This window comes from Sprattus sprattus, assembly GCF_963457725.1.
Source record: "Sprattus sprattus genome assembly, chromosome: 1".
NCBI classification, from domain to species: Eukaryota; Metazoa; Chordata; class Actinopteri; order Clupeiformes; family Clupeidae; genus Sprattus; species Sprattus sprattus.
Window position 1 is genome coordinate 26010799 of NC_137920.1, and position 24286 is coordinate 26035084.

Below are 24286 nucleotides of genomic sequence, written 5' to 3' on the forward strand. Positions count from 1 at the left end.
CGCTTTATTACCGATCGTTGTATCGTTGTATAGTATCGTTGGTCTGATTGGTTAAAGGCGTGTCCAATTACGTGAGTGAAGTGGACCTCCATTTAGTAGTTTGCCAGACTAACTGAGCAAATGAAATGCAGTGAAGGGGCGGGGAATTCCCAGACAAAGTCTATCCAGAATATGTCACCTAAAATCTAAATATTATTTACACCCAAATTAACACCCAGCACTCACCTGAAAGCCTCTAGTTTACAGTTGGTATCATTCAGTCTTTCTGTGAGCTCTCTGACCCCTGAGTCTCCTGGGTGATTGTAGCTCAGATCCAGCTGTTTCAGGTAGGAGGGGTTTGATTTGAGGGCAGAGGCCAAGAAAGAACAGCCCTCATGTGTGATGAGACAACCGGACAGTCTGAAACAAGAGATCATCTTTCCTCATTATTATAGAAGGGAAATGCATTAGAGGTATGTACGGTATTCGTTAATTCAACTATTTTATTCAGGTATTTTGTCAGTCAAAATCCTACACATTTATTTATGTAAAACAAATGATGGTAACACTTTTTATGAAGCCTAGCTTTATAAGGCCCTATAAGGGCATTATAAGGGCCTTAATAATGACTTATAAAGTAGCTTTATGTCATTATAGCAATCATTATAATTATGTATAATCTCTTCACAATGATTCATAACCACCTTTATGAAACATTATATCAGTTAATTAAAAATGGTTATAATTTAAGACGGAATAATGCATTATAAATATGTGATCGTCAGTCTGTGTCAGTTAGACTTTCTATGACGCCTGCATTTATATGGCCCTATAAGGGCAATAATAATGCCTTTAAAAAGTAGCTATAAGTTATTGTAGCACTCATTGTAACTATGTATAATGTCTTCACAATAATAAGCACTCATAACCACCTTTATGATACATTATGTCAGTTAAATATAAATGGCTATAATCTTAGACAGAATGATTCATTACAAATATGTGATCATTAGTCTGTGTATCTGTCAAATGTCAAACGGGGATTAACTATTAAAACTAACTGGGGAACAAACACAGAAACAAACTCAGGATTGCAAATGTACAGAGTCCTAATCTGCTTCACTCACGATAGGGCACTGTTGTGTTCTGCAATACTGTTCTATATTGTGCTACCACTAGGAGGCACTGTTCCATAATTAATGCTAGCTAATTTACGTACATAGAGCAGAAGAAGAGTGAACCTCAATGCTACTAGTCACATACTTTCATGCTGCTGACAGTTCTCAGTAAAGAGTGTTAAGATCATCCTGCTTGTCTTTACTTTGAAGCTTCACTACACGACAGGCACGGAACTGAGATATACGGCACAAGACAGTCAAAGGAGACTTGGAGTCGTGAGAACGGAGCTCTTGATAATGGCGTGGGATCCCGATGGCACGGCCCTTGCTGAAGTGGAATTCAGCAAACAAGAACGTGCTGGGGTGGAATCCATCGGACACGAAGAGGGTTAACACATAACCATTCATAATTAACTGATATAATGTATCATAAAGGTGTATAATGTCATCACAATGACTTTTAACCATAGTTATAATGATTGCTACAATGACTTATAGCTACTTTATAAGGCATTATTAAGGCCCTTATAATTCCCTTATAGGCCTTATAAAGCTAGGCTTCATAGAAAGTGTTACCCAATGTATTGTAAGAGCAGATAAATCAATAACAGCATTCATAAATGGAGCTATTAAAAACTAGCTGATGATGAATCCCAAGATGTTGAAGAACAAAACGTTTCCAGAGATTCCATTCAGAACTAAAGTCATATAATTCTACTCAGATGCCTTTATCTTTTCAGCATTAGAAGTAGGGTAAGCAGATATCTGTGTGTTCCTGAATGTGCCATTTATATCTGTGTGCCTCTGTGTTTCTCAGTGATAAGGACTGGGGTGTTTTAGTTATGATGTCATACGTTTGGCCCATGTGATACGAACTCTGTGATGAACACTCCTCTCCCTTCAACTGATAAAATATTAACAGTTTTTTCCAATAATATTCACACTTGTCTCAATACCATGCCCACTTCTTCAAATCTCTTCACAGACACACACCTCAGAACATTAGTTAACCATTGTTGCCAAACAACCACCAAAACACTTCATACTTCACCCAAAAGTGACTCATGCTGCCATAACTATAGCATATGCTCTCTCCCATTAAACTAGGCAACTTAGTGTTGCATTGCAAAAGGAAAGAAAAACGTATGACACCCCGTATATTTTGTAATACAAAATAAAACAGTTAATATGAAATGTAGCTCCATGCTAAACTCTCAGTCGTATACTATAGTACAAAAGAAACTGAGCAGGCACTTTTCTTTACCAGTGCAGTGAGTAAAACAACATCACATGAGACTATCACTAGAAGTGTCCTGCAGCCCTAATGCTGATCAGGGGTGAAATTATGAACTTCACATTTACAGTACCGCAACATTCTCCCTTGCCTTGATACTTTAGGAAAGAATCTTTAGCACAGCTTATTCAAACCTAAAATTCTCCATATACAATCAATATTTCAAGGCAAGCTGTTGCCATGACACCAAGAACAAACATTTGTGATATTTTGGTTTGCCTGTCACAATACTGTATACTGTATATCACTTTTGAGTGTGGCAAATGTACCCTGTGTAATCAGTGGTACAGTGGTTATTGTTGTTGACGAACAAGTATCTGACCAGGGTTCAGTTCCTGAGCAATGCAATATGCTATTGTATGCAACTTTGGATAAATATGTTTGTTACGGCTGCATTTTTGGGTCCCTTTGTGTCATTGATAGCCCAAGACTTACATATACAGCAGTAATGGTGGGGAAATGTCTTCAGCGACAACTACATCTATATTTTTCACTTCATACATGCTGTAGGTACAAATGGAATTCATCCATTGCATATGGTTTAATCCGGAACCTACGTAAACAGCCTCTACTGTAAACCTTTAACCTGATGCCACTTGGACCACAAAGACCACTAGTTCCATGTATCATTAGCCTCGCAACAAAGAGAATAGACAACGCATGGCAACAAATGTCTAATACTTCTCATTAGCCAGTAGCACACTGCTTACAGAGATTAACGCCTGGCTCACATGACAGGCATTGCTTGATGGATGCTTGATGGATGATGGAGGCCGTATCTGGCGCATTGGTGGTCATTGAATGCATTTTGTATCTAAGCAATGGAAAAGTATCCATAGTTTAGTTTGCATAAGTGTTTTGAAAAAGTGGACAAGTTGAGTGTGTTGAGACAAGTGTGAAAAGGAAAAAAAATGAAAAGTCATGTTTGTTCCCTGTCTAGTAAGCGAAGGTGGTGAATCTTTATGTGAAGCCATGCGCTCTCTCACTTTATGTGCCCCATTATTCCTGATTTTTCTACCATTGCCTGACTGAGGTCTCCATTACTGTGGTATGAAATTACTAACTTATTTTGGTCTCCTTGGGGAGCCTCTCTATCTGAGAAATTTAAATTGATTAAAAAATGATTAACAGACCTTTACTTCAAACAATACAAATGGGACACTTTGTATCAGTTATATTTAAGCATTAAAAATGTTCTTACAGTAATGAATGAAAACACGTCATGATGATTTCTAGCTGGCTCTTGCTAGGCAGCGATTATACAGTACAAGTGCAAAAGTGTGGTAAAAAGTCTGCAACAATCCAAACCCACACTAATTGACTGGCGAATACATACCATGGGTCAAAGTAATTGTAATTTTCCCCTGAAGAAATATCACTTTGAGAAAACACTCTGAATCCATTTACTGACCACCTACACCCAATCATTTTAGAAAAAGTGTTAAACCTTCATTACAACATTACAACTACTTAGTTTACCAGGAGACATTGATAGGTGGCAGGAGTGTCCTGTCACTTTCTCCAAAATGCAGATGGTTTTGTATAGACAGAAGTGTGAACAGTTCATGGACAGCAAACTAATCTAGCACATGCATCAAAAGATCCAATCAGGAGTAATACTAGATACTAGAATGAGACAAACACCAACCTTAATATCTGTAGTTTACAGTGAGGGCTACTAAGTCCTCCAGAGAGAAGCTTAACTCCAGAATCCTTCAGTTCACTGTTTGTGAAGTCCAGTTCGGTCAGGGAGACCGATGACTGCAGGGCAGAGGCTAAAGCCTTACATGATTCCTCTGTTAGCTTACAGTCAGCAAGTCTGCATAGAGTGAGAGGTAAAGAGACAGAGAGTAGTTAAGAAAAAAAAAATCACATTTAAATAATACATGTCTGCTTGGAATTCTTTTTCATCACAAAATCCTCCATTTGCAGAAATCAAAAACTTTGTAGCAATACAGCTTGACCGCTTCCTTTATAAATATGTCTTGCCCAATTTGGAGCAATGCTCTGTCGCTATCAAAGTCACTGTCTTGTTATAGGAAAACACATGTGTGAAAGGAAATAGTATGCATGAATGCCAGTGTGAGAGGATATACAGCAGACCACTCTTTTAGTTTACCACCACAGAGAACATGGAATAAAGCTTTGCAAACTTGTAGAGCCTCCTTCAAAATGTATTTTTGTGTCTTCAGTTCAGTGTGGATTCAATGCTATACACACACGGGCATGCACACACGAACAAGCACTTGTGTTTATGAAGATAGGCCTTTCTGAACAGTTTTACTGACTTCAGTGTCTCCAGTTGGCAGTTGGAGTTTCCAAGACAAGAAAACAGCTTCTCTTCTGATGTTTGCAGTTCACAGCCACTCATGTCCAAGTCACTCAGTTGAGAAACACAAAACTGCAAGACTGACAACACGACTGCACAGGAGCTGTCCTTGAGTCTACAGCAGATGAGTCTACAGAGTGGGAGGAAGCGGCTGTAAGAAACATATCCTCTACACCTCTTCAATTTCCAAATAAGAAATACTAGTAAAGAGGGAAATGTGTGAAGAAATGGGTTATCTGTCCGACATCTTTTCTCTTAATATACAGACCTGACTTTGCAGTCTTGATTCAGTGGTTGATGGAGCAGTTCTCCTCCACTATCCTGAAGCTCACTGTCACTGATGTCCAGCTCTCTCAGGTGGGGGTTTGCCCCCTGAAGAGTCAAGGCCAAAAACCTTCCAGTCAGTTTACAGCCAGCAAGCCTGCAAAAGCCAAATTGTGTAACAGACCATCACAAATTGTGAAATCAGAGAGCAATTCTGCCTAGACTAAAACATTGATGTTGCTATTGTCTGGTTAACACAGTCTACAGTTAACAGTATGCGCCTGTTAACACAGTGTACAATATTACTGACCTCAGTGTCTCCAGTTTACAGTTTGAACTCTGTAGAGCCGAGCCCAGCATTTCTCCTGACTGCTGCAGGTCAGTGTGACCGAGGTCCAGCTCTTTTAAGGGGGAGTTTGCAGACTGCAGAGCTAAGGAGACCATCTCAAATGAAATCTCTGTTAGCTTACAGCCAGCAAGTCTGCATAGAGCGAGAGACAGAGAGTAGAACATGGCATCGAGCTTTAATAAAAACATTACTGTACAAACGTTTAGAATGACACACACAAAACTAGAATCTCTCAGCTCATTGTTACTCTGGTCCAGCTGTAGCAGGCAGTTTAATGACTTCAGAGCACAGGCCACAATCTCACAGGATTTATCACTGAGTCTATGACCAGCTAGTCTGGAAGACAATCATCGACAGAACAGTATATATCACTTTAATTTTACAAAGCAAAAGTGTAGTGTAGTTATTCCTAAGTCCCCTCCCCTGACATGATGGTTAACGATTAACGAGTTAACGATGGATACCGACAGTTAGCATACCTAGCTAGGTAGCATTACCATTGGATTTGAATGGCAGTTATGCTAGCTCTGGCTATCCAGACAAAGGAGCCTTTTTTCCTGGACACGTTTCACTTGACGAGCGGGGGCAATACAGTCATCTGGGAAGTTTAAAATGATACTAAACGAAGGGAAATCTACTGTATGGAGATATTTCTGCTAAGTAGACAATGACAATTGTAATTAGGCTGGTGGATATGTCCAATGTAAGAAGTGTGAAGTTTTAATGAAATATGATTGATGCAACTCTCGTTCTCCACAACACCATGGATAAACCTAGCTGGTTGGATGTAGATAGTTTTCAGAACGAACGTCGGCGTGCAAAAAGATCTTCAATGGTAAGACTTGTCTGTTGAGCCTCTTTTGGTGTCTCATAAAACGTGAGTTTTATTAAAGCGGTGTAATGTGTAGCTATTTCATTCCGTTTGTTAACCTTTCCTGCTGTCTGTCTCTGAACGTAAAGATTGCAGGGGAGTAAAATGCTACACTGCCGAAGTAGATTACATGTTTTTAATTTCGGGGTTAATTCCCTTTCCTTTACGTCTGCTGCTGGCTTTTTGGTGGATGTAGTCATCTCCGAAGTAACTACTGAACGTCTGTTTGCCTCAAGATGTCCAATGATTCGCATGTCCTGCCACTCTCTCTCGGCTGCTAGAGAATCACTCCGTAACTTGTACATAAGCTCTGGAGAAAGTTTGTTGCTACACGAATGTCTCCCGAGGAGAGAGTTCTCCTTTCTTCTTGCGTTGCATTTGAAGTCAAAGTTACTGTAGAGATAGCATCTGATATGTCACGCTCCAGCTCCTCTGCTGCGAGGCCGAAAGATTCTTCCTCGTCGCCTAAGGTCAGCTGTAGACTAGGGATGTTCTCCAGTTTGATGAAATCGCGTTCATCATCTGTGCACTCATCTTCAGATTCAGAAGTCAGATTTCCATCTGGATAAGAATAGTGGAGTATGATGCTGTATAAGTAGCCATGTGTATTGTAACGTGCAGCTGATTGGTTGAAAAAAATAACAAACGCGATCCAGCAGTTCATATGGTAATTAGGTAACACCCCCCCCAAGTGCCACGAGAGCGAAGGAGAATTTAACAAAACTGTACCAACTTCAACAACAAAATGTATACTTTTAAGGTAACCAATACTGTTATCTAAAACATGGAGTGGCTTCTTCATGACTTCAACTTGCACATTCTGCAAAAAAACGAAAATCACTCATTTGGAAAAAAAAACCTTAAATGCTGTTCCCCCTTTTCCGATGCCGGGTCACAATTCTGACCGGGGTTCAGTTCCTGGGCAATGCAATATGCTATTGTATGCAACTTTGGATAAATATGTTTGTAACGGTTTTATTTTTGGGTCCCTTTGTCTCATTGATAGCCCTACTATCATAAGACTTACATATGCAGCAGTAATGGTGGGAAAATGTCTTCAGCGACAACTACATCTATATTTTTCTCTTCATACATGCTGTAGGTACACCTGGAATTCATCCATTGCATATGGTTTAATCCGGAACCTACGTAAACAGCCTCTACAAACCTTTATCCTGATGCCACTTGGACCACAAAGACCACTAGTTCCATGTATCTTTTTCTCTTGTTCGCCCACTCCAAAGGTGCAGATACCCCTCTCTGCTCACTGGACTCGCCTGGTGAGGAGCTACTCTTTTGGTTGCCTCGCAACAAAGAGAACAGACAACGAATGACAACAAATGTCTAATACTTCTCATGAGCCAGGAGCACACTGTTTACAGAGATTAACGCCTGGCTCACATGACAGGCGTTGCTTGATGGATGCTTGATGGATGATGGAGGCCGTATCTGGCGCATTGGTGGTCATTGAATGCATTTTGTATCTAAGCAATGGAAAAGTATCCATAGTTTAGCTTGCATAAGTGTTTTGAAAAAGTGGACAAGTTGAGTGTGTTGAGACAAGGGTGAAAAGGAAAAAAAATTCATGTCATGCTTGTTCCCTGTCTAGTTAGCGAAGGTGGTGAATCTTCATGTGAAGCCATTAGAGCGTGGCTCGGGACGGTTTTTTTCTGTCCGAGCCCGGCCCTCAACCGACAGAATAGTAACCGAGCCCGGACCGAGACCGACAGCCATTACCATTATTTTTTTCGAATCCGAACCGAGCCCGACGGAATTAATTTCTCAACTGTTCATAGTAGCCTACTTATGCCACATTGACGTACATCTTTTATGAATATCCTGGCTTTATTAAACTGGGGCATCAACAGTTAAATGCTCTCTCTTGCACACAAACAAGCGCTGTTAAACACACAACCGTACACAATAAGGCCAATAAGCATATTTAAATTAAATGATTCACATTGCAAGAACGTTTAGTAAAATGGTGCGGCTCCTTTAAGAGGAGCACGTACAAGGACAAAGGACAAAGGTGACGCATAGTTAGGATGTACTAGCGACAAACATTTGTGCTGTAACAGTGTTAACCAGTATGTGAGTAACGTGAGTTTAATTAAAGCATATTAATAGCGTGTGTAATGTGTAGCTATTTCATCCCGTTTGTTAACCTTTCCTGCGGTCTGTATTTATTAACCAGCAGCAGACTTAAAGGAGAGGGAATTAACCCCGAAGTTAAAAACATGTAATCTACTTCGGCCGTGGAGCATTTTACTCCCCTGCAATCTCCAACTTTCAGAGACAGACAGCAGGAAAGGTTAACAAACGTAATGAAATAGCTACACATTACAAACGCTATGCTTTAATAAAACTCACGTTTCATGCTACACCAACGGAGGCACAACAGACAAGTCTTACCATTGAAGATCTTTTTTTATCTCCGCGAGTTTTCGTCTTAGAGACATAAAAAGAACAACCACGGAAACATTGAACCCTTTTCTTTTATAATATATACAGTTCAAAATTTTTAAATAAGCACTTTCTCAGGGGAATAGAACTGATGTGTTGCACTTTCTAGTATCTGAGTGGGGTTTCTGCTGCTAAGGACCCACCCATTAGCAAATGACAGCTATTCATATGATAAGGGTATGGTGATTCAGTGATCTCCATTGGGTCATGGTGTGGCAAGATTCACTCCGGGGGTTTTGGGCCACAAAGACATTCTAGGGCCATTAGGATATGGCCTTTGTCTTTGCGAGAGGTGTCACAGGTTTGTTCACACCAACTCATCAATATGCATTTGTAGGGGCACAGATTTAGGAATGGCACAGGACACTCTGAAATTATAAATATGTGGTAGTGAAACAAGACATACTGTCTGAATGCTAAACTAACATGTGTTTAGCCAACACCTATGTTTACAAGGCTCAGAAATAAAAAGTCTTGTGAATAAATCTTTACAATGTGTTTTTGTACAAAGTCTGAGCACCTCTGAAACAAGGTTTTTCCAAGGGTATGTTGACATTTGATTTAAATTAAACTTTTTTGTACTACATTCCTTTTACTTACATGATATTATTGCTGAGGTCTTCTAGAATATAATCATATATTCCATTTGTGCATCAATGTTTTTAGTTAAGCAAAATTTACAAAAACATCAAGGCATGTCAGACAACTTAGAAAAGTCTAAAAGGCCTTGGACCTTAGCGTGTTAATCCATGTTGTTGTGGAGAAGGATAGTTGCATCAATCATATTTCATTAAAACTTCACACTTCTTTGGACATTGGACATATCCAACAACCAAATTAGAATTTGCATCGTCTACTCAGCAGAAATATCTGCATACAGTAGATTTCCCTTCGTTTAGTATCATTTTAAAGTCTCCAGATGAACTTTCTCCGTGATGCCATTTTGCCTCCTGTAATCGTGTTGTCACGGACATAAACAAATTCCCGCCACAGGAAGAAAGCTGTTATCCTAAAATGTAGGACCTAAATGTAATTGATTTTATTTGACAAAAAATAACTTTTGCATCATGTGAAGCAGACAGTTGGCTTGACTATTTATTAAGATATTTTAAATTTGGAATGTTCAATGCATTATCGCGCTGATGTGTTGAGCCCGACCCGAGCCCGCTTATACATTTTTAATATTTGTCCGAACCCGGCCCAACCCGATGGGTTCCGACGGGCTTGGGTCGGGTTGCCATGCTCTAGAAGCCATGCGCTCTCTCACTTGATGCGCCCCATTATTCCTGATTTTTCTACCCACCCTAAAAAAAAGTCTAGGGTCGGCAGGTCTCCATTCCTGTGGTATGAAATTACTAACTTATTTTGGTCTCCTTGGGGAGCCTCTGTATCTGAGAAATTTAAATTGATTAAAAAATGATTAACAGACATTTACTACAAACAATACAAATGGGACGCTTTGCAGTTATATTTAAGCATTAAACATGTTCTTACAGTAATGAATGAAAACACGTCATGATGATTTCTAGCTGGCTCTTGCTAGGCAGCGATTATAAAAGTGCAAAAGTGTTGTAAAAAGTCTGCAACAATGCAAACCCACACTGATTGACTGGCGAATCCATACCATGGGTCAAAGTAATTGTAATTATCCCCTGAAGAAATATCACTTTGAGACAACACTCTGAATCCATTTACTGACCACCTACACCCAATCATTTTAGAATATGTGTTTAACCTCCAATACAACATTACAACTACTTAGTGTACCAGGCGACATTGATAGTTGGAAGGAGTGTCCTGTTACTTTTGGCCAAAATGCAGATGGTTTTGTATAGACAGAAGTGTGAACAGTTCATGGACAGCAAACTAATCTAGCACATGCATCAAAAGATCCAATCAGGAGTAATACTAGATACTAGAATGAGACAAACACAAACCTTAGTTTCTGTAGTTTACAGTGAGGGCTACTTAGTCCTGCAGAGAGAAGCTGAACTCCAGAATCCTTCAGTTCACTGTTTGTGAAGTCCAGTTCGGTCAGGGAGACAGATGACTGCAGGGCAGAGGCTACAGCCTTACATGATTCCTCTGTTAGCTTACAGTCAGCAAGTCTGCATGGAGTGAGAGGTAAAGAGACAGAGAGTAGTTAAGAAAAAAATGTGTGCTTGGAATTCTTTTTCATCACAAAATCCTCTATTTGCAGAAATTAAAAACTTTGTAGCATTACAGCTTGACCGCTTCCTTTATAAATATGTCTTGCCCAATTTGGAGCAATACTCTGTCGCTATCAAAGTCACTGTCTTGTTATAGGAAAACACATGTGTGAAAGGAAATAGTATGCATGAATGCCAGTGTGAGAGGATATACAGCAGACCACTCTTTTAGTTTACCACCACAGAGAACATGGAATAAAGTTTTGCAAACTTGTAGAGCCTCCTTCAAAAATTATTTTTGTGTCTTCAGTTCAGTGTGGATTCAATGCTATACACACACTGGCATGCACACACGAACAAGCACTTGTGTTTATGTAGATAGGCCTTTCTGAACAGTTTTACTGACTTCAGTGACTCCAGTTGGCAGTTGGGGTTTCCAAGACAAGAAAACAGCTTCACTTCTGATGTTTGCAGATCACAGCCACTCATGTCCAAGTCAGTCAGTTGAGAAACACAAAACTGCAAGACTGACAACACGACTGCACAGGAGCTGTGCTTGAGTCTACAGCAGATGAGTCTACAGAGTGGGAGGAAGCGGCTGTAATAAAAATGTCCTCTACACCTCTTCAATTTCCAAATAAGAAATACTAGTAAAGAGGAAAATGTGTGAAGAAATGGGTAATCTGTCCAACAGCTCTTCTCTTAATATACAGACCTGACTTTACAGTCTTGATTGAGTGGTTGATGGAGCAGTTCTCCTCCACTGTCCTGAAGCTCGCTGTCACTGATGTCCAGCTCTCTCAGGTGGGGGTTTGCCCCCTGAAGAGTCAAGGCCAAAAACCTTCCAGTCAGTTTACAGCCAGCAAGCCTGCAAAAGCCAAATTGTGTAACAGACCATCACAAATTGTGAAATCAGAGAGCAATTCTGCCTAGACTAAAACATTGATGTTGCTATTGTCTGGTTAACACAGTCTACAGTTAACAGTATGCGCCTGTTAACACAGTGTACAATATTACTGACCTCAGTGTCTCCAGTTTACAGTTTGAACTCTGTAGAGCAGAGCCCAGCATTTCTCCTGACTGCTGCAGGTCAGTGTGACCGAGGTCCAGCTCTTTTAAGGGGGAGTTTGCAGACTGCAGAGCTAAGGAGACCATCTCAAATGAAATCTCTGTTAGCTTACAGCCAGCAAGTCTGCATAGAGCGAGAGACAGAGAGTAGAACATGGCATCGAGCTTTAATAAAAACATTACTGTACAAACGTTTAGACGTGACACAGACAAAACTAGAATCTCTCAGCTCATTGTTACTCTGGTCCAGCTGTAGCAGGCAGTTTAATGACTTCAGAGCACAGGCCACAATCTCACAGGATTTATCACTGAGTCTATGACCAGCTAGTCTGGAAGACAACCATCGACAGAACAGTATATATCACTTTAATTTTACAAACTAAAAGTGTAGTGTAGTTATTCCTAAGTCCCCTCCCTGCATATGCATTTTTCTATGCAGTATCTAATCATCATATACAAAAGTTTAGTAGTTTGATTTTGTGTGGGGCACATAGGAGCTAGCCTCATGGATCTAATGTTGTCGTCTATCATCTCTCGTGTGTATGCTTCTTCAAATTTCACTCCTGTTCTTTCAGGAAATTTAATTCATCACATCTTCAGTCTGCAAAATCTATCTTCAATTAGTCATTTTAAAGTTAAAAAAAACTTTAGAGAACATACCGAAGTTCCTCCATTTTAAAGTGAGGATCATTCAGTGTAGCAAACAACAGGTTCTTTGCTGATTCTCCAGGATTATTGTTGCTCACATCCAGCCCTTTCACACAGGAGGGGTTTGCCATCAGAGTAAAAGCCAGACAAACATAACCGTCATCTGAGATATGACAATCAGAGAGCCTGAAAGAGACACACACAATTTCATACACAGAGAGGGAGAGAGAGAGTTGTGAGAAACATAGCCATCTTGGATATCAAGCCTAGTAAACCCCCAAGATACAGTCTGGATCACTTTACTTAAGCTTCTGATTCATGAAAGCACTGGCAATGATTGAGTTTATCAAAATCCCATCCTTATCTCTTACTACTGGACAATAGTGTAGATTTGGGCCTATCGATGCTGAGGTTAAGACCAGATTATTGCAGTCAATTTAACAAGCACAAGTCATGACAATATTGGTGGGGTGTATTGTAGCATGTAAAGCAAGCAGAACAGTCATGCTTGTTGGCATGGCAGTCAGAGCCCATACTCAGTGTAGTATTGGAGCTCGATTTTATGAAATATGAACAAGACAAACATTATCACTGGCCAACAGTCACAGTTATTACACATTAGGAAGTCAGCAAGTCAACCCCTACACTCTCAACATTCCAGAGCCACAGTGAAATGCTTATTAAATAGCAAACTCTCATCCATGTTCAAATGAGTAATTCCACACCAGACTATCAGCATGTCAACAACATCAGAGGCTTCTAATATTAGAACCTAAAGTGAGAGTCTTCTAACCGTAGATCCTTGATGTTCTGGTATTGGAAAATGCTAACTGTCAAGAGGCATGCAGACTCCTACAGATGACCATCGAGCTGACAATCCAGCACTGCAAAACAATAGCCTACATTATACTGTTTTATGTTTGCAGTAAAACTGTGAAAAGTACAAAAACTAAATGTTCATTCATTGTGTAAGGAATTCAATGAGAAAAAAAAATAAGAAGAGAACACTCCATTATCCTGCCATTCACATACTTAACCTGAAGAAAAAAAACACACTTTACACTCAATACTCACTGTTTATTCCATTTGAATGCTAAAGTGGTGATGTGTGATAAAGAATTATGCTGATATTGTTGTTATCAGGAATCATGATTTTGTAAGACCAACCTTAATGTTTGCAGTTTACAGTGAGGAGTAGACAGTCCCTTGCAAAGAAGCTGAACTCCAAAATCTCTCAGGACGTTGTTGCCTAGGTCCAACTCTAGCAGGGGGTTTGCTGACTGCAGAATTGAGGCCACAACCTTACAGGACTCATGTGTGAGTTTACAGCCTTTAAGTCTAAAAGACAGCATGACAAAAATGTTTTAAAATATGTGAGTGTGTGTGTACACTTGAAAATATAGATAAGACACTCTTAAACAAAATTCGCATGAGAAAGAAAATAGAGATAATGACAGAGTCTGCTGATGTCAAAACAATGTAGTTGATTAAATACTTAGCACTGGATGAAATAAATGGAGAATTGTGTTTTGAATCCAATACACCTTAATAAAAGGAAAGTTTACACTTTGTAGGTACACCTGGAACTTGTCCATTGTGTACGACTTTTATCAGTAACTTGTGTATGGTTCAAACTAAATATATATGAAACCTAAAGACTTGAGAGAAACACTAAATAAAACTAATGTGACGGCAAAGGTACAACTTTTTTTTCTGGTTGTATACTGGATGTAAGACACTTGATCACACAGTAATAAAACTCAATGATGTTTCTCTAAAAACAGCAATATTACTTGCTTCAGTATTTTCAGTCGGCAGTTTGGGTTTCCAAGACAGGAAAACAGCTTCTCTTCTGATGTTTGCAGATCACAGCCACTCATGTCCAAGTCACTCAGTTGAGAAACACAAAACTGCAAGACTGACAACACGACCGCACAGGAGCTGTCCTTGAGTCTACAGCAGATGAGTCTACAGAGTGGGAGGAAGCGGCTGTAAGAAACATGTCCTCTACACCTCTTCAATTTCCAAATAAGAAATACTAGTAAAGAGGGAAATGTGTGAAGAAATGGGTAATCTGTCCAACAGCTCTTCTCTTAATCTACAGACCTGACTTTACAGTCTTGATTCAGTGGTTGATGGAGCAGTTCTCCTCCACTGTCCTGAAGCTCGCTGTCACTGATGTCCAGCTCTCTCAGGTGGGGGTTTGCCCCCTGAAGAGTCAAGGCCAAAAACCTTCCAGTCAGTTTACAGCCAGCAAGCCTGCAAAAGCCAAATTGTGTAACAGACTATCACAAATTGTGAAATCAGAGAGCAATTCTGCCTAGACTAAAACATTGATGTTGCTATTGTCTGGTTAACACAGTCTACAGTTAACAGTATGCGCCTGTTAACACAGTGTAAAATATTACTGACCTCAGTGTCTCCAGTTTACAGTTTGAACTCTGTAGAGCAGAGCCCAGCATTTCTCCTGACTGCTGCAGGTCAGTGTGACCGAGGTCCAGCTCTTTAAAGGGGGAGTTTGCAGACTGCAGAGCTAAGGAGACCATCTCAAATGAACTCTCTGTTAGCTTACAGCCAGCAAGTCTGCATACAGTGAGAGACAGAGAGTAGAACATGGCATCGAGCTTGGATAAAAACATTACTGTACAAACGTTTAGAATGACACAGACAAAACTAGAATCTCTCAGGTCATTGTTACTCTGGTCCAGCTGTAGCAGGCAGTTTAATGACTTCAGAGCACAGGCCACAATCTCACAGGATTTATCACTGAGTCTATGACCAGCTAGTCTGGAAGACAATCATCGACAGAACAGTATATATCACTTTAATTTTACAAAGCAAAAGTGTAGTGTAGTTATTCCTAAGTCCCCTCCCTGCATATGCATTTGTCTGTGCAGTATCTAATCATCATATACAAAAGTTTAGAAGTTTGATTTTGTGTGGGGCACATAGGAGCTAGCCTCATGGATATAATGTTGTCGTCTATCATCTCTCGTGTGAATGCTTCTTCAAATAATTTTACTCCTGTTCTTTCAGGAAATTTAATTCATCACATCTTCAGTCTTCAAAATTTATCTTCAATTAGTCATTTTAAGTAAATAAACTTTAGAGAACATACCGAAGTTCCTCCATTTTAAAGTGAGGATCCTTCAGTGTAGCAAATAAGAGGTTCTTTGCTGATTCTCCAGGATTATTGTTGCTCACATCCAGCTCTTTCACACAGGTGGGGTTTGCCATCAGAGTAAAAGCCAGACAAACATAACCGTCATCTGAGATATGACAATCAGAGAGCCTGAAAGAGACACACACAATTTCATACACAGAGAGGGAGAGAGAGAGAGAGAGTTGTGAGAAACATAGCCATCTTGGATATCAAGCCCAGTAAACCCCCAGGATACAGTCTGGATTATTTTACATTAGCTTCTGATTCATGATAGCACTGGCAATGCTTTAGCATATCAATTATCCCATCCCTTCTCTCTTACTACTGGACAATAGTGTAGATTTGGGCCTATCAATTATGAGGTTAAGACAAGACTTTTGCAGTCAGATGAAATGTAAATTTAACAAGCACAAGTCATGATGATATTGCTGGGGTGTAGTGTAGCATGTAGAGAAGGCAGAACAGTCATGCTTGTTGGCATGGCAGTCAGAGCCCATACTCAGTGTAGTATTGGAGCTCGATTTTATGAAATATGAACAAGACAAACATTATCACTGGCCAACAGTCACAGTTATTACACATTAGGAAGTCAGCAAGTCAACCCCTACACTCTCAACATTCCAGAGCCACAGTGAAATGCTTATTAAATAGCAAACTCTCATCCATGTTCAAATGAGTACTTCCACACCAGACTTTCAGCATGTCAACAACATCAGAGGCTTCTAATATTGGAGCCTGAAGTGAGAGTCTTCTAATCGTAGATCCCTGATGTTCTGGTATTGGAAAATGCTAACTGTCAAGAGGCATGCAGACTCCTACAGATGACCATCGAGCTGACAATCCAGCACTGCAAAACAGTAGCCTACATTATACTGTTTTATGTTTGCAGTTAAACTGTGAAAAGTACAAAAACTAAATGTAGTAAATTCATTGTGTAATGAATTCAATGGGGGAAAAAAATAAGAAGAGAACACTCCATTATCCTGCCATTCACGTACTTAACCTGAAGAAAAAACACACTATACACTCAATACTCACTGTTTATTCTATTTGAATGCTTAAGTGGTGATGTGTGATACAGAACTATGTTGAAATTGTTCATGTTATCAGGAATCATGATTTTGTAAGACCTACCTTAATGTCTGCAGTTTACAGTGAGGAGTAGACAGTCCCTTGCAAAGAAGCTGAACTCCAGAATCTCTCAGGACGTTGTTGCTTAGGTCCAGCTCTAGCAGGGGGTTTGCTGACTGCAGAATTGAGGCCACAACCTTACAGGACTCATGTGTGAGTTTACAGCCTTTAAGTCTAAAAGACAGCATGACAAAAAATGTTTAAAATATGTGAGTGTGTGTGTACACTCGAAAATATAGATAAGACACTCTTAAACAAAATTCGCATGAGAAAGAAGATAGAGATAATGACAGAGTCTGCTGATGTCAAAACAATGTAGTTGATTAAATACTTAGCACTAGATGAAATAAATGGAGAATTGTGTTTTGAATCCAATACACCTTAATAAAAGGAAAGTTTACACTTTGTAGGTACACCTGGAATTGTCCATTGTGTACGACTTTTATCAGCAACTTGTGTATGGTTCACACTAAATATATATGAAACCTAAAGACTTGAGAGAAACACTAAATAAAACTAATGTGACGGCAAAGGTACAACTTTCTTTTCTGGTTGTATACTGGATGTAAGACTCTTGATCACACAGTAATAAAACTCAATGATGTTTCTCTAAAAACAGAAATATTACTTGCTTCAGTATTTTCAGTCGGCAGTTTGGGTTTCCAAGACAAGACAGCAGCTTCTCTAATGATGTTTGCGGATCACACCCACTCATATCCAAGTCGCTCAGTTGAGAAACACAAAACTGCAAGACTGACGCCACGACCACACAGGAGCTGTGCTTGAGTCTACAGCAGATGAGTCTACAGGGGGGAAGAAGCGGCTGTAAGAAACATGTCATCTACTAGTATCTCTTATTTGGAAATTGACGAGGAGTAAAGAGAGATATGCGTGAAGACATGGGTTTTCTGTACAACAGCATTTCTCTAAATATTCAGACCTGACTTTACAGTCTTGATTCAGTGGTTGATGGAGCAACTCTCCTCCACTGTCCTGAAGCTCGCTGTCACTGATGTCCAGCTCTCTCAGGTGGGGGTTTGCCCCCTGAAGAGTCAAGGCTAAACACCTTCCAGTCAATGTACAGCCAGCAAGTCTGCAAAAACAAAATTGTGTAACAGACTATCACAAATTGTTAACCCTTTAAGCGCCACGGTTGAGTTTTCTCGACAAGATGCGGCGCCGACTAAAAAGCCTGATTTTGTCAAATAGGGTGTCAAATTTCGTTCAAACTCCCCTCCACTAGTTGGCAGACATGTCATACTTCATCCCCAACTCAGAATGACGTCAGCTTTCTATACAAAATATTCGAGCAAGACCGGAAGGAATCAGTGCGAGCAAACGCGGAGCTACAGAGCATTTGATCAATTCTGTCAGTGCAGTTTTTTCAACGTGAGCGAGTATTTGCCTTAGATTATCTTCTACAAAACAAATAGTGGCATCAAAAAAGTTCACCTGTAACGAAGTGTTGGGTCTGCTATTCGCGGTTCCCGATTCTGAAGGGGAATATTTGCCTTCAGAAGATGACGGTGATGCGTGTAGTGACCGCACTCCCGTTGCAGATGAGTCCCTGCCTTGTAATGAAGTGGCAGCTGGACAAAGTGTATTCCTACACAAAGCACAAAACGAGCCCAATGTCCAAACAATGCCCGATGTCAGTGAAGGGAACAATGTTTCACGGGGTCGAGGTGTTCGTCGGGAGGGAAGCAGGCGTGTTAGTGGTGTGGGGAACGAGGCTGGAAGTACTGTAGGCGTCCAGACTTTTTACCGCGCTAGTCATCTCGAGCTAGCTTGTTCTTCTGACGACAGTGTGCCTCTCCGTGGAGACCGTAACGTGGTTTTGTCTAATGACACTGGGTGTGTCAGAATAGGCAGAAGCGTTCACAGGAGAGTGAGGGGGCAACGTAGAGGCAGGGTGGGGAGTAGCTATGTGAATGAGGGTGGTCCGAGTTTTGCTAAACAAACTGTGTAAATCATTACTAATAAATGGCAGAAACAAACCGAATGCATAAACCAAACAGATCTTGTCTACATGTGTTTGTGTATCATATGAATACTATATATGTGCCCCATGCATGGAATCAGAGTGCCTACTGTATGTAGTAAATAGAAAATCTGTACAGCAAAAGGCCAGCCTACCGCTACATGCATTCGGTTTGTTTCTGCCATTTATTAGTAATGATTTACACAGTTTGTTTACTACTTACTATTTAGCTGGGCATTCACTATTGTGTAATATAGTATACAGAAGGTGAGGGAAATTTTTTGGGGAAAGAAGTTCTGCATTTTGTCATTCAAACATGGGACTTTTCATGAAAATGCTAAAATCCAAGATGGCCGCCGCCATATGACGTCATAATATGGTAATTAGATGGTAATATTTAATCCCCACATATACTTTGGGTCATCCTTAACATTTCTCTAATTAACAGAAAGTCTCTATCTCTAATACATTTTAAGATACAGCCTTTAGAAAATAAAATGTTAAAATCGACCGTTTTAGGAATAAACCTCTGGCGCCTAAAGGGAAAAATCAGAGAGCAAAATCTACCTAAAGTAAATGATGGAGTTAATCTCCAAGCACTGTTATGAATCATGTGCTTATGTAAACAAGAACATGGCTTTTCTGTTTTTTTTGTGTATGTGTAACTTAGATTATTAGGTGCCAATTCGTCTGCATATGTGCCAGAGCATGTTTCGACCAGAGGTGATAAGAAGGGTCGAACTGTGCTTATTCCGACCTTGTGCAAAACTGCCATCCTTGCAAGACAGGGAGCCTCGGACATCAGAGACCCACGTGGTTATCCTTGCTGACAAATAGTTTGGGCACCAGAGAACGCTAAACTTCTATCTATATAAACCTTGTGCAATGTGTTTAATATGGCTTCTCTCTCAACTGCTTGAGTGTGGGAGTGAGTGGGGGTCTCTCTCTGGCCTGCCGGACGTGGGTGAGCCCTATTGCAATTGTTATCGAATAAATATACTGATCTACAACTCTGGAGTCCTGAAATAACTTGAGAGTGAATTTTTCACCTAACAGTATAACATTGATGTTGCTATTGTATGGTTAACACAATCTTAACAGAATGTGTCTTTTAACACGGTATACAATATTACTTTCCTTAGTGTCTCCAGTTTGCACTCTGTAGAGCAGAAAGCAGCATTTCTCCTGACTGCGGCAGGTTACATTCTAGTCCCCAGACACTCAGCATGTTTCTTTTCTGTTTCTATCTCTCTATTAAACAAAATATATCTGGAACCTAAACACTTGAGAGAATCACTAAATTAAACTTATGTGACAGCAAAGGTACAATTTAGCTGTTGTTTTCTCTGGTTACATACATACCAGATTTATGACTCTTGGTCACACAGTAATAAGACTCAATGATGTTTTTAGAAAAACAGCAATATTACTTGCCTCAGTGTTTTCAGTCGGCAGTTGGGGTTTCCAAGACCAGAGAGCAGATCCTCTTCTGATGTTTGCAGATCACAGCCACTCATATGCAAGACACTCAGTTGAGAAACACAAAACTGCAAAGCTGACGCCACGACCGCACAGGAGATGTGCTTGAGTCTACAGCAGATGAGTCAACAGAGGGGGAGGAAGCAGCTGTAAGAAACATGTCCTCTTCACCTCTTCACTTTCCAAATAATAAATACTAGTAAAGAAGGAAATGTGTGAAGACATGGGTTATCTGTCCGACAGCTTTTCTCTTAATATACAGACCTGACTTTGCAGTCTTGATTCAGTGGTTGATGGAGCAGTTCTCCTCCACTATCCTGAAGCTCGCCATCACTGATGTCTAGCTCTCTCAGTTGGGGGTTTGCCCCCTGAAGAGTCAAGGCCAAAAACCTTCCAGTCAGTTTACAGCCAGCAAGCCTGCAAAAGCAAAATTGTGTAACAGATATGACAAACTGTGAAATCAGAGAGCAAATTCTGCCTAGAGTAAAACATTGATGTTGCTATTGAATGGTTAAGACAGGCTACAGTAAACAGTATGCGTCTCTTAACACGGTCTCCAATATTACTGACCTCAGGGTCTCCAGTTTGCAGTTTTGACTCTGTAGAGCAGAGCCCAGCATTTTTCCTGACTGCTGCAGGTCACTGTGACTCAGATCCAGCTCTCTTAAGGGGGAGTTTGCAGACTGCAGAGCTGAGGCCACAATCTCATATGACCTCTCTGATAGTTTACAGTCAGCAAGTCTGTCGGAGAGACAAGAGAAGAAAAAAATATAAAACTATGAGTGCCTCCTTCCCCATTCATGCCATATGGAGGAGTAGAACTGCAGAAGGGTTACTTATTTCTCAGGTTGGATGTAAATGTTGTAGCAAACAATGTGCAAAAGACTTGAGAAACATTTCATCAGGTAAGGAAAAACAAAATGATGCTCTACTTCTCTCAAAGACACTTATGTAAACCAAGTTAAGTTTCTTTAAGCAAAAAAACACAGTGGACCTTTAAACCTATAGTACCAAGCTACCTGTAGTAACACCTCTTAACAAAAGCATTTCTATGACAACAAGTCTGAATTCAGTGTCAAGGTTAATGCAGAAATTAACTCACAGAGCCTTTCTGCAGCATCTCACAGCTGGAACCAGTCTCCTACGACCTTCTGGAGAGGTTTTGTATTTCTTCAGGTCAAACTCATCCAGCACCTCCCCAGACATCAAAAGCACATGAGCCAAGGCTGAGCAGTGAGCCAGTGAGAGCTGTTTCACTGAACCCTTCTCTGCCTGCAGGAAAGCCTTGATTTCATCATGAACAGAAGAATCATGCATTTCAACCAGGCAGTGGAACAGATTGATGCATCTCTCAGGGGATATATTTGGCCTTTGCATCACCTTCAGGTTTCGGATAGTCTTCTTCTCACTTTCTGGGCTGCTGTGTGTGTGTGTCAGGAAACCCATCAAATTTCTCTGATTTGACTCCATAGAAATGCCATGAAGGAAGCGAACAAACAAATCAAGGTGTCCATTATTGCTCTCCAAAGCTTTGTTCACAGCATTCTTTAGCAGCTCATGTAGAGGCACATCTGGCAAAGAAATGGACTTCCCTTTGAGAAATGGTGTCAGGGCCTCCATGTTTTTACTCAAGTAGGAGGCAAACACATGAAGTGCAGCAAGAAACTCTTGGATGCTGAGATGCACAAAGCAGTAGACCTTCTTGTGCTGAAACACACATTCCTCCCTGAAGATCTCAGTGCACATGCCAGAGTACACTGAGGCTTCACTCACATCAATGCCACACTCTCTCAGGTCTTCCTCATAGAACATGAGATTGCCATTCTCCAGATGCTTGAAGGCCAGCTCTGCCAGTTTCAATATGACATCCTTATGTGATTCCAGGAGCCTCTGTCTATATATATCATTTTCCTCTTGATACTTCTGGTTCTTCCTGGTGGTCTGGATGAGCAGGAAGTGTATGAACATCTCAGTCAGGGTTTTGGGGGCTTCCTTACCATCATCCTCTTCAAGTATCTGCTGAAGGACAGTGGCTGAGATCCAACAGAAGACTGGCATGTGGCACATGATGTGGAGGCTCCTGGATGCCTTAATGTGTGAGATGATTCTGTTGGCTTGACTCTGGTCACTGATCCTCTTCCTGAAGTACTCTTCCTTCTGTGGATCATTGAACCCTCGTACTTCTGTCACCTGATTGATGCACTGTGAAGGGATCTGACCGGCTGCTGCTGGTCGGGAGGTTATCCAGATGAGAGAAGAGGGAAGAAGAGTTCCCTGAATGAGGCTCGTCAACAACACATCCACTGATGATGTTTGTGTCACATCCGACAACTTCTGGTTCTCTTGGAAATTCAACGGAAGTCGACTCTCATCCAGACCATCAAAGATGAACACAATATGGCAGTCTTTGTATTCACCATCCTGTAGCTCCCTAAGCTCAGGGTGGAAGTCCAGCAGGAGCCTGTGAAGAGTGTACTGATCATGTTTGACCAAATTCAGCTCACGGAACGGAAGTATAAACATGAAATCTACATCCTGGTTGGCTTTCTCCTCTGCCCAGTCAAGGATGAACTTCTGCACTGAGACGGTTTTTCCAATGCCAGCAATGCCCTTGGTCATGACAGTTCTGATGGGTCTCTGCTGTCCAGGTAAGGGCTTGAAGATGTCATTGCAGTTGATTGCTGTGTCTTCTGTAGTTTGTGATCTGGATGCTGACTCTACCTGCCAAACTTCATGTTCATTATTCACCCCTTCACTCTCTCCCTCTGTGATGTAGAGCTCTGTGTAGATCTTGTTCAGGAGTGTTTGAGTCTCTGATCTTATGATGCCTTCAGATATGCTCTCAAACCTCCTCTTCATACTGGCTTTATGAGTCATCAGAACTCTGTTCAGGACATCATCTATTTGGCATCAAACAAACAAACAAACAAATCAGATCAGCATCATACTAATTTGTTATCGTCTCTCTAATCCATATTTCAAGAGTAACAGAGAACAATGAACTTCAAAAGGTCATCATCATTTTGTTTCTTAACTAAATGGTGTTTCTATTCATGTAGGAACCCTTGGAAGCAGTTTTGAAAGAAATACTTAAAGACTCACCTGGTAGTTTGGCCCTTTTGACAGGAGCATGCTCAGTTTGGAGATGATTGCTTCCTTCCATGACTATGTGCTCATCCCAAGGAGGCTGGGGAGAAATCAGTGCCATGTGGAAGTGTTGGTATAGAGGGTTCTGCCCTGAGCCTGAGTGTTGATATGGAGGAACTTGTGCCATGGCTGAAAAAGGCTTTAGATGAAGCTGTGCCATTTCTCTGTGTTGGTAGAGAGAAGATTGTGCCATGGCTGTAGGGGGATATACATGAGGTTGTGTCATGGTTATATGTGGGTATATCAGAGGTTGTGCCATGGTTATATGTGGGTATAATAGTGGTTGTGCCATGGTTATGTCAGGGTTGAGAAAGGGTTGTGCTCTGGATCTCTTTCTGCACTGGGGACAGCTGTAGTCTCCTGATGGAGCAGACTGGCTCCAGTAGCTGCTGATGCACTGCCTGCAGAAACTGTGTCCACAGGTGGTGATGACTGGGTCCCTCAGTAGCTGCTCACACACTCCACACCTGGACTGATCCTGGGTCAGAACATTCCTCGGAACACTGAAGTGACAGATAAGCCACACAAAGAGTCACATTAATCATTGATGCGCTAAACAAACCTTACACCAGGATCTGCACAAACACACACACAAACTCTTTATCACACACATCTTGGGTCAAGGTCTATTAAGCTGACCGCGGCGACACTAATAATTGCACAAAGACACACGTCCTTCAATGCAACCTAACATTAAAGAGCAGCTGATAGGTCTGCACACACACAGTCACATGAACACATTCAGAAGCACCAAGCAACACTGGAAGTGCTCTCTCTATCTTCAACACACACACACACTCTCACTCTCTCTCTCACTCACTCACTCACTCACACCCGTATTCTGGGTCAAAG

At 40.9% G+C, this 24286-nt stretch overlaps 1 protein-coding gene across 1 annotated transcript in view; it reads right to left on the bottom strand.

Annotated features, from left to right (window-relative positions):
• Window positions 1-221: 221 nt before the first annotated feature.
• Window positions 222-24286, bottom strand: part of LOC308366628 (NACHT, LRR and PYD domains-containing protein 3-like) — a gene marked incomplete at its 3' end in the record, with an annotated part of 27438 nt that continues 3373 nt past the window's right edge. The window contains exons 5-11 of the mRNA XM_080840355.1: window positions 23390-23519; window positions 21390-23187; window positions 14946-15116; window positions 11839-12009; window positions 10605-10775; window positions 4040-4210; window positions 222-399 (exon numbers count right to left, since the gene is read on the bottom strand). Coding sequence (XP_080696481.1) covers window positions 222-399; window positions 4040-4210; window positions 10605-10775; window positions 11839-12009; window positions 14946-15116; window positions 21390-23187; window positions 23390-23519 — 2790 coding nt within the window. The remainder of the gene's footprint in view (window positions 400-4039; window positions 4211-10604; window positions 10776-11838; window positions 12010-14945; window positions 15117-21389; window positions 23188-23389; window positions 23520-24286) is intronic.